The sequence below is a fragment of the Prionailurus bengalensis genome, chromosome X (assembly GCF_016509475.1).
Source record: "Prionailurus bengalensis isolate Pbe53 chromosome X, Fcat_Pben_1.1_paternal_pri, whole genome shotgun sequence".
Taxonomy (NCBI): Eukaryota; Metazoa; Chordata; class Mammalia; order Carnivora; family Felidae; genus Prionailurus; species Prionailurus bengalensis.
Window position 1 is genome coordinate 42,289,042 of NC_057361.1, and position 10,827 is coordinate 42,299,868.

General features: G+C 45.2%; 1 protein-coding gene across 1 annotated transcript; it reads left to right on the forward strand.

Annotated features, from left to right (window-relative positions):
- The first annotated feature begins 5,622 nt into the window (after nt 1–5,622).
- LOC122477488 (sperm acrosome-associated protein 5-like) lies at nt 5,623–8,230 on the forward strand. The gene is made up of 4 exons (XM_043570512.1): nt 5,623–5,784; nt 6,206–6,364; nt 7,840–7,918; nt 8,022–8,230. Exons 1-4 carry the CDS (start codon nt 5,640–5,642, stop codon nt 8,119–8,121), a joined length of 483 nt encoding a protein of 160 aa, XP_043426447.1. The 5' UTR covers nt 5,623–5,639; the 3' UTR covers nt 8,122–8,230.
- The last annotated feature ends 2,597 nt before the right edge of the window (nt 8,231–10,827 follow it).

Below are 10,827 nucleotides of genomic sequence, written 5' to 3' on the forward strand. Positions count from 1 at the left end.
GGCTGGGGCGCGTGCGCCTGCCTCTGCGCCTGCGCCTCGCCTGCGCCTGCGCCTGCGCGGAGAGAAGATGGCTGCGCCCGCGCGGCTGCTTTGAGGTGGCCGTGCCCACCGTGTCTCTTCACCTCGCTGGCTGCCATCACCTATGGAGCAGGTGTTCATTTTGTTCTGCAGAGGCTGTCATTCCTGAGATTTCAAAAACCATTTTCCTTATGGCGGGGAGGGGAATTGCCCAATTAAGAAAAATTCTGGCAGGCAGGAATTTGGTGTCTTGAACCCGAAGGGCAGCATCAGGTTTACAGGTGTAATTGAACAGTTAGACGGGATGCGTGGCAGCATTGCCCAGCGTGCACAAAGCCTGGGAGGTAAGGAAAGGTCACACTGGCTCCATCCAGTGGCTAGAGCTGGGGGTTTGAAGGACAGTATACAAACAAACTAAAGATAAATAAACGGCCACCTAGAACACACCCACCCCGGGGTATAAGGAATGTGTTAAGTAGTGACTGACGAAAGGATGCTTTCTTTGGATGGGCAGGATCGAACTCCTTTCGTTGGAGGTGACAGATACGCTGACCAAAAGGAGCCGGCCACACGAATAGCTGAAGCAAAGAGCTTTCTGGTGGAGGGCACGGCAGTTCCAAAAGCCCGGAAGTGAAACCTAAATTGGTGTGTTAGAGGAACGGAAACCGTGGCAGCTTGTTGGGAGTGTAGGAGGTGTGAGGGTGGGAGAGGTGGGTGGGGCCAGATGCTGTAGGGCCTCCTCTGGCAGGAACAGAGCTCATGCTTCATTCTAGACATAATGGGAAGCCATAAGAAGGGAAAGATTTTTAAAAGACCCCTCAGAAGTAATCAAGAATTCTTGTTGATCGTGAGTCTTGCACCACTAGAACATGAGCTGATTCACAGGGATTTGCTTAAGCACCTCCTGAATGACACATAGTATTCTAGACGTTGGCAAGGGAAGAAGACAGAACTAACCAAACAAACATTTATGGAGACAGTCTGGTTTCAAACACCCACCTACCAGCTTTGTAACCTAGGCAAGAACTCCTCTGTGCTGTTTCCTTATCTATAAAATGGGGACAATGACAAATGAATTGATACTTATCAAAGGTTTAGAACAAGACTTGGCACATAGTAAGTACTGCATGTTTTATTATTATTTAAATAAAAATAGAAATGTATATGCATAAAGGTTTTTTTAGTAAGAAGGAAAAAATGGGGCACCTGGGTGGCTCAGTCGGTTAAGCCTCCGACTTCAGCTCAGGTCATGATCTCACAGTCCATGGGTTCGAGCCCCACGTTGGGCTCTGTGCTGACGGCTCGGAGCCTGGAGCTTGCTTCGGATTCTGTGTCTCCCTCTCTGCCCCTCCCCTGCTCATGCCCTGTCTCTGTCTCAAAAATAAATAAAAACATAAAAAAAATAAGAAGGAAAAAATTAAAAGATAATCTACAGGCTACTTTGGAGAACAGGCCACAGAGGGCAAGGGCAAAAGCAGGAAAAATACTGTGGCTCCTGCCAACAAGCCCAGCAAGTGATAATGGGACTCAGACCTAGCTCAGTATCTCCTGAGTGCCACACACCGTGTGAAGCATATGACATGACCTGTCTCAGACAGTCCCCACCATCTGTGAACAGTCCCATGGCCCCCACTTATCAGATGAGGAAACCGAGTCCCAGAGAGACTCAGTAACTTGCCCAAGGTCACAGAGTTCCCAGGGTTGGATTCTTAACTTCTACCCAATAATATTTTTTCTTTTGTTTATTCAATATCCCCCAGAACTTTTGGAAAGTATCTGAGGGTCCTCATCACAGAACCATTAAAACTAACCAAGGAACATTTTTACCAGAAATATAGGTGGAGCAGAGTGCTTGGGTGGTTCAGTAAGTTAAGTATCTGACTCTTGATTTTGGCTCAAGTCATGATCTCACGGGTTTGTGAGTTTGAACCCTGCATCAGGCTCTGTGCTGATGGTGCGGAGCCTGCTTGGGATTCTCTCTCTCTCTCTCTCTCTCTCTCTCTCTCTCTCTCTCTCTCAAAATAAAATAAACTTAAAAAAATGTAGGGGGGAGGGTGCCTGGGTGGCTCAGTCAGTTGAGCATCTGACTCTTGATTTCAGCTCGGGTCATGATCTCTCAGTTCGTGAGATGGAGCCCCCAGTCGGGCTCTGCACTGACAGCACAGAGCCTGCTTGAGATTCTCTCCCTCTCTGCTCCTCCCTCCATCTCAAAATAAATAAATAAGCACTAAAAAAAAGGAAATATAGATGGAGCTCCCTAGCACACAAAGAGAAAAAACAGAGGAGTAACTCCTATCTCCTGCTCCCTGAAGGATCAGCACTTATCAGGTACAAACATGTCAGCTCTCTAAATGCATTAGAAGGTGGGAAGTTGGAAGGGTTGGACCTGTAGGTCCCATCCCATCCCAACCTAGTCTCTTCCATCTTAGAAGCCCCATTCCCCACCACCTTGTACACACACACCCCTGTGTTTAGGGAGAATCCTTTGGGTTGGTGGGTATTGGGGTACAGTGATTGCCAGCTCCAGAAATGTCCCTAAGGCAGTGATACAGCCCCTCAAAACTGTTTCAGAGTTCATAGTGCACATCCATAAGCTATGTGAGACCAGCTTTTCTGCGCTGAAGAACTCAGACTCCCACTCTTTCCTGAGCATCCTCTGCCATCAGTCCCTGCAGATGCAACCTCCTCATACAGTGGTCTAAGCAGCAGGTAGCTAGGTAAAAGGGTGTGGAAAGCTAACAGGAACTGGTCCCACCACAGAGTCTGTACAATGTGATGCTCCCACCCACAGGCCCCCAACCTCACCAGTTAGACATCATTACAATTGCTCTCAATACACATTTTATCAAGGGGTGCCTGGTTGGCTCAGTTGGTAGCATGTGACTCTTGGTCCCAGGGTCATGAGTTCAAGCCCCACATTGGGTGTAGGGCTTACCTTTAAAAAAAAAACATTTCATCGGGGCGCCTGGGTGGCTCAGTTGGTTGAACATCCAACTTCAGCTCAGGTCATGATCTCACTGTTTGTGAGTTCGAGCCCCGCATCAGGATCTGTGCTGACAGCGCAGAGCCTGGAGCCTGCTTCAGATTCTGTGTCTCCCTCTCTCTGCCCCTTCCCCGCTCATGCTCTGTCTCTCTTTGTCTCTCAAAAATGAATAAACGTTCAAAAAAAATAAAAAAATTTTCATGAAAACTATGGAAGTGTGGCTAATTGTGAGCAATCATTTTGGACCATAAGGTGGCAAATGAGTTTGTCAGAGAAACAGCACAGGAGCCAGTTTTCTGGTGATCTTGAAGCTGCCATGCTAGCTCTGAACTACCTGAGGGGAAGAGGAATCCCCTTCCATCTTTTTGAAGCCACTGGTATTTGTAGTATATACCATCACTGGTAATATGAATCCTGAACAATAGATCAGTCTTTTCTGTCTTGGCCAATCTGAGTGTCATTAAATAGGAGACCTATGGGACTGGTTGGGGGTGGGGGTGGATAATGGTGAATGAAGGACAAATTGGGAGTGAATGGTAGCAAGGAGAGACAAAGGGTGATGGGAGGGAAGTGAACAAGTAGAGTGGAGTGAAAAGTGGGCAGCGTGGAGCAGCATGAGGAAATGACTATGCATTAGATTTTGAATTAATTTGAGATTATGGATGAGACTGAGTAAATGATGGGAAAATGAGGCATGGTCTAAAGTGACAGAAAGTGAAAGTGGAAGCAGACTGAGTGACTGCAGCAATTCAAGGCAGTGAATGTGAATGGAGTTGATAAAGCAGTAGAGTGCAAGTTGTTTTGAGTACTAAGGATCAAAGTGTGAATAAATGATGGTTTATGGAGCACGTAAGAGTGAGAGAGGTGGATTCAGGAGGAGAGTGGGAGTGAATGGAGGTAACGTGAGGCATAGAAGGAAGAATGGAGAGCACGAGGGACAGAATAAGAGGGACTGAAGATGTATATGTGGTAGAATGTGAATATATGAATCAGGTAGATTTGAGTGGTGACACTATGAGGGAGAAGGAGAATGGCTAGAGGTGAATGAGGGGCAGACTTGGACTAGATAGGGGTGATTTGGGGCTCCAGGAATGTCCAGGGTTCCCAGTTTCAATCAGCCCAGGTGAATGAGCTGATGCATGTGCATGAATGGAGCTAATGTTGGGCAGAATGAGAGGGAATAGAAGCAAAAAGCAGAAGGTGAGTAACTGTGGTTATTATAAGCCAAAGAGAAAGATGAGGGTCACATGGCCCCAAGTGAATGAAGTCGGGGGGCGATGGATGAATGGGGCCCAGTATTAGCAAAAAGTGGTGAATTCAAAGGCAGAGTGTGACTGAATGAAGGTACTATGGGGCAGAATGGAAACAACTAGCCATGAAATCATGAGCCAAACAGGAGTGATAAGTGGGAATGGGGTTACATTGGAAATGAGTTTAAATGAATGAGAGGCAGAGTAAGAGTCAATGGAGTCAATGAAGAGAAAATGAGGAATGGGGGTGACCAAGCACAGAATGAGTATATATGGGTAATTTGAGCTAGTGTTTGGGAGTATTACAGGGCAGAGTTCCAGGAAACGGGGGTAACAAGGGAATAGTATTTGAGAGAAGAGAGGTGAAGAAGGGGCAGAGAGTGAATGAGAGAAAGAATGAGGCCCAGAGTCAATTAACAAAGCTGAAGGATGGGCCATGTGAGAATGAATGGGTGTCATTTCATGCACTGTCAAGAAGTGGAGGAGAAAGTAGAAAATGAGAGTCTGAGAGTGAATTGAAGTGAAGGAATATGATGTGAGAGAACTGAGGTAATATAAGGAGAAGGTTAAGAAATTGTGATAATATGAGGCATAGTGTGAATGAATGTAAGTGGATGAGAGACAGTATAAGTGAATGGGGCAATAAAAGAACAAGAATGGAGGTGGAAAATTAGTAGAGTGTGCATATATATGTAATGTGTCATGTGTAATACATAATGCAGGGCAGAGTGTGATTGAATGGGGGTAATGTGGGACAGATTCCAGTAAATTAGGATGGAACAATGCATAAAAGTAAAGGAGGAGCCAAGAATGGGTAAATGGAGGTAATGAGGGTCAGAAGATGAGGGCATGGTGGCCATATTGCGCAGAGCATGAGAAATCGAGGTGGTAGTAGACACGATGTAGTGAACAGAGCTGACTGCTGAGCAGAGTAGGAGGAATGGAGGCGATGAGGGGCAGAGTGAGTGGATATGGAGGTAATCAAGTGGTACAGCATGATTAATGACAGCAGAGTGTTAACAGTGTTAAGGAATGTGGGGGAATGTAGGCTGATAGTGAGGCCCAGTGGCTGAGTCCTATCTGTCCTTTGTGTCACCAGTTCCTCTCTTCCTGCGTCTCTTTGTGACATCTCAGGGTTTCTCCCTGTTTTTGTCTCCTCCCATCTTTATGCATATATCAGTATCTTTCTCTTTTCTTGTGTGTATGTCTCTAACAGAAATGGCACTGAGAAAGGCGGTGAGGTGTCTAACCCTCTGGCTTCTCTGTTCCAGAATCTATTGCATAACCATTTGCTCATACAGCCCAGAGTTCCAGAATGCCCTTATTTCTGGACATAGCAGGGTGAGTCTGGAGCAAAGAGTTGGCCAGGAGGGCCTGTGGATGTTATAATGAAGGGCTTTGTTACTGTGAAGGTCACCTTAGCCATGCTTATGGCTGCTATTGTGGATGCCAAGATCTATGAACGCTGTGAACTGGCACTGAAGCTGGAGAGGGCAGGCCTCAACAGCTTCAAGGGCTACACCGTTGGAGACTGTGAGACCCCAGCTGCCCCAAGTCCCACCTACACCCTGAGCTGCCCACCACATTCAGACCCAGTCCCCCCTTTGTCATTTATCACCTCCCCAGCCCAGGGCATGATCCTCTCGGTCACCCCATGACTGACTGTGATGGCTGGTTTAACTTACTCTAATGTCATTACTATCATTGCCTTCACAACAATCATCCTCATCTCCACCATCAATACCATCACTACCATCAAAGTCATCACACATACTATCACCACTGCCATCACTGATATCTCACCAGAATTACCAACATCAAAACCACCACACCAAACCAAGATCCTCACTCCCACAACTGAGATGACAATGATCCCTGTCCCCTCTCCCTCATTCTACCATCCCCTATTTCCAGGACCCATGCCTACCTGATACCTATTCCTTATTTGACCCAGGGCTGTGCATGGCACACTATGAGAGTGGTTTTGACACTTCCTTCGTGGACCACAATCCTGACGGCAGCAGTGAATATGGCATTTTCCAGCTGAACTCTGCCTGGTGGTGTGACAATGGGATTACACCCACCCAGAACCTCTGTCACATGGATTGTCGTGGTAAGGCAGCACTGGGGACACCCTGAAGCCCTGCCTGCCCCACTGCCCAACATACCAGAATGCAAGGCTGTTAAACCATGATCTCTAGTAACAAGCAGAAAAATGACAGGGAAAGGAGTAGAGTTGCCTGGGCTGTTAAGAGACACCATCCTGTATCCTTACCAACTACATTTAGATGTTGTCCAGGTCAGGAGGGCTCAGAACTCCTATACCTCACCCAGAATGGAGGCTGCAGTTTTCTGTGACTCGGGAGATAGGAAACATAGCTCCATGCAGAATGGAGGGGGAGATGTTCCTGATTTGTGGATGAGGTTGTTCAGGCCCTGGGGGAAGAAGCAAATATCTGGCTGTAGGAACATAAATAAGTTACCTTCATGCAGAAAGGAGAGAACTTTCCAGACAAGAGTGTGGTGTTATTGAGGACAAAATTTAATAGCAATAGTTGTTCAGGGTTGGCCAAAATGGTGCTTGAGGTCATCCAAGACAGTCCAAAATGGAGACTGAGGTTAAGGTTACTGAGGGCCAGACCAAATGGAGGTTGAGGCAGCCCAAGTCCTGCTACAGTAACAGGTGAGGTAACCCCAACAGGATTGGCCAGCTTGAAGGTTGAGGTTGTCTAACACCGGCCACCATAGAGGTTGACGTTATCTAGGACAGGGTAACATGAATAGTAAGGCTTTTCAAGACTAGCTAAAATAAAGGTTAAGGTTCACTTTGAGTCAACATGGAAGTTGAAGTAGTCCAGGATCAGCTATAATGGAAGTTGAGGTCCTAGACTGGTTAACATGGAAGTTGGAATTATTTATAACCAGTCAAAATAGCAATTGAGGCTGTTCAGGACTGGTTAACACTGTGGTTGAGATCATTAACCTGTCAGAACGGCAGTAAAGGTCACCCTGGTTGGGCAGTTGAGATCATCTGGACCATGATGGCTGAGGTTGAATGGAACTAGTAAACATGGAGATTGAGGTCATTTGTAACTAGTCAAATGGGAGTTGAGGTTATCCAGGATCTGACAACATAGTGTTTGAAATCACCAAGACTGACCAACCTTGCAGTTGAGTAGCTTTCCAACCAGCCAAGACGGTGGTTAAGGTGATGTCAGACCAGCTGCCATTGCAGTTGAGATTATCCATAACCACGCAAAATTACAGCTGAAGTCATTCAGACCTGGCCAACAAGGAGTTTGAGGTCATTAGGACCAGCCAATATGGTGGCTGAGGATATTCATAACCAGTCAATATGACAGTCAAGTTAATCCAGGATCAGTCAACATGAGTTAAGGTTCTACAGAAACAGCCAACATAGTAGTTGAGGTCATTCATAACCAGCTGACAAGTGAATCAAGGACAGTGAGAATCAGCCAATGTAGTGATTGAAGTTATTCAAGCTCCCTGGGCCCACCATACACTGTCACCCTGTCCCCAGTGCACCAGATCACTATATCCCTCTCTTCTTCCCCTCCTCCCTACCAGACCTGCTCAACCGCCATCTTCTAGATGATATCTTGTGTGCCAGGCAGGTGGTGTCCTCACAGAATGGTATGACTGCTTGGTAAGTTCATGGAGGTGTCTTGGACCCTGGGGAGCTGGGATAATGGCACTGTCACCCCACAAGCCTGTCCACTTCATCCTCCCTCCCTCTCTTCATTTCCCAGGGATTCTTGGATCCAGCACTGCTACGGGCATGATTTATCTGAATGGCTCAAGGGATGTAATATGCATGCAAAACATGACTCAAAGAAAATTAAGTCATGACTCATTCCAAGAGATAGAAATTTTATTTTCTCCTTTCTTTTCTTTCTTCTGTGGATTTAATAGTGCTATCTAGATTTAATAGTGCTATCTATAAACAACATAAGAGGCCTCGGATGCCCAGCTCTTCATTTTCCCAATGGAGGTACCCCCATTTAATCACTTCCTCCAGATCACTTGGGGTGAAGGTAATAGCATAGCTTCTCCTGGGTTCAAATACCATCTTTACTACTTACTAGCTGTGTTGCCTTGGGAAAGGCATTTAATTTCTCTGTGCCTCAGTTTCCTCATTTGCAAAATGAGGATGATAATGGTAGTAACTATTTCATGGGATTATTGGGAGCATTAAGTGAATTAATGTTTGTAAAGCTCATAAAGTGCTTCATACACAAGGCAGTTACAGGTCTGGAGATAGAAGGGTGGCATGAGGGGCTATGAAAAGTGGCTTCCCTTAAAAAAGCATCACCAGGGGCACCTGGATGGCTCAGTCAGTTAAGTGTCCAACTCTTGATTTCAGCTCAGGTCATGATCTCACAGTAGTGGGATTGAACCCCCACATCAGGCTCCGTGCTGGGTGTGGAGCCTGCTTAAGATTCTCTCTCTCTCTCTCTCTCTCTCTCTCTCTCTCTCTCTCTCTCTCTCTCCCTCTACTCCTCCCCCACTTGCTCTCTCTCTCTCTCTCTCAAAAAAGCATCACTCTCACTCAAAGTCACTTCAGGGTCTTCAATTAAGGTAGATACAACTTCTCCAGGGAAAATAAGATTGGTTCCACTTTACATGAGAAGATCAGTGGGAATCAGTTGAAAGTATTCATACTGTCCTGCATCTTCCCATTCTACACTCAGCCCCCTACTCCCTCTTTGACCATAAGTACCCTAAATTTCAAATGATAGACTGGGAATTTAGGCCAGGAATTCAATGGATGCCCAAAGTAATAATTTCTTTTGACAGAATACCTGGATTTTGGTCTGTGTCTTGGGCAGAGAATTTTAGGAATTTAAACTTGCCATTCTTTCTCTTTGTACCAGCCCCATAAGAAGCAGCCACTCCTGGTCAGGGAGCGGGGGGTGGGGAGAAGCAGTCCCTTATGTCTTTTGTACTCTTTCGTTGGGGGTGGATACTCAGCTACCCAAAGCCTTGTTTTCAGTGTTTACTTTATCCAAGGTAAGCAGATGATCATTAAAGCAGATATCCACCAATGTAAGAATGACCAAGCCCCCTTCCTTGATGCCAACTTGATTTCCCCTGCCTTTGGCCCCAATCAGATGACCAAATTTCGCATTTCCCTGGGGATCCATCCATAAAAGGTGCCGTCACTCTGGGTACCAATTTTTGTATTCATTAAAAGCAGCAGAAATAAACTCTGGTAGACTTAAGTAAAAAGCAGATCTCCTAAAAGCGTATCAGGTAGTTCCATAGTATTTCTGGAAAGACTGAATTCATGACCAAGCCCAGAATGGGGCAGGCGGGGAGGAGGTCCACACATAGAAATAAAGCCAAAATCTTGACTGTAGAACAGGCTGGAACAGAAATACTGGCATTATCAACTGTTACTACTTCTGTAACCTGGATTTGATGCCCTAGTGTTGTTTTCTTTACATTATTCTGATTATGCATCCTTTCTAATAACTTATAACATTTATAGTATATTTATAATCACTGTTTCTTTAGTGGTTATCTTTAAATCTGTAACTTTGGTTACAGATATCACTTGGTAAACCCTTTTTTTCTTGTGGATGGCACTTATTCCCTATCATAGGAGACGTCAAAATAGCTATTCTTAATAGATTTTATAGGGGTGCCTGGGTGGCTCAGTCAGTTAAGAGTCTGACTTCATCTCAGGTCATGATCTCATGGTTCATGGGTTCAAGCCACGCATCGGGCTCTGTGCTGAGAGCTCAGAGCCTGGATCCTGCTTCAGATTATGTATCTCCTCTCTCTGTCCCTTCCCCATTTTCACGCTCTCTCTCAAAAATAAACATTCAAAAAAAGTTTTAAATAGATTTTATTATTTTTTTCTATGAGTTTGGTATTAAATTTGGAATATTTCCCTCATATCAGTCTCAGGGGACTATGTTTATTGAAATTAACTAAATTGGGTTCCTCTTGATATCTGTGCCCAAATTTACAGTGAGGTTTGGCTTCCAGCTGAAGCCTCTCATATATTCAAGGCCCTGTAAACTTAAAAGACCTCTCTGATGTAAAGTAGTCATTCAACATACACCCATGATAGCAAGTACAGAGGGCAAGTTTTTTGCATCAAGATCTTGGCTCATGCTATTCCTTCCTCCTAGAATATTCTTACCCCTAGTATGGCTGGCACCTCATTTTCAGATCTAAACTCAAATGTCACCTCCTCAGAAAGACCTTCTCTGACCATCTTAGCTAAATCAGGATCCCCTCCCAACCTGCCTTTTTCTTTTCATTTGACTTTATGAAGGATTTCCCATGTTCAGTTCTGTCCCAAAGTTTCTCTTCTTTCTGAGGTCTTTAATCCATGATGACCTTTAACCTCTAGAAGAAAGTTTTTCTTCTATTCAAGAGGAGTCAGAGGGTTTCTCTCCTCTGTGGGTTCTCTGGTGTACAGTGAGTTTTGGCTTCTCTCTGAGGGCTCTCTGAAACTTATCACACGTATAGGGTTTCTCTCCTGTATGAATTCTTTGATGTATAATAAAATATGATTTCTGGGAGAAAGCTTTCTCACATACA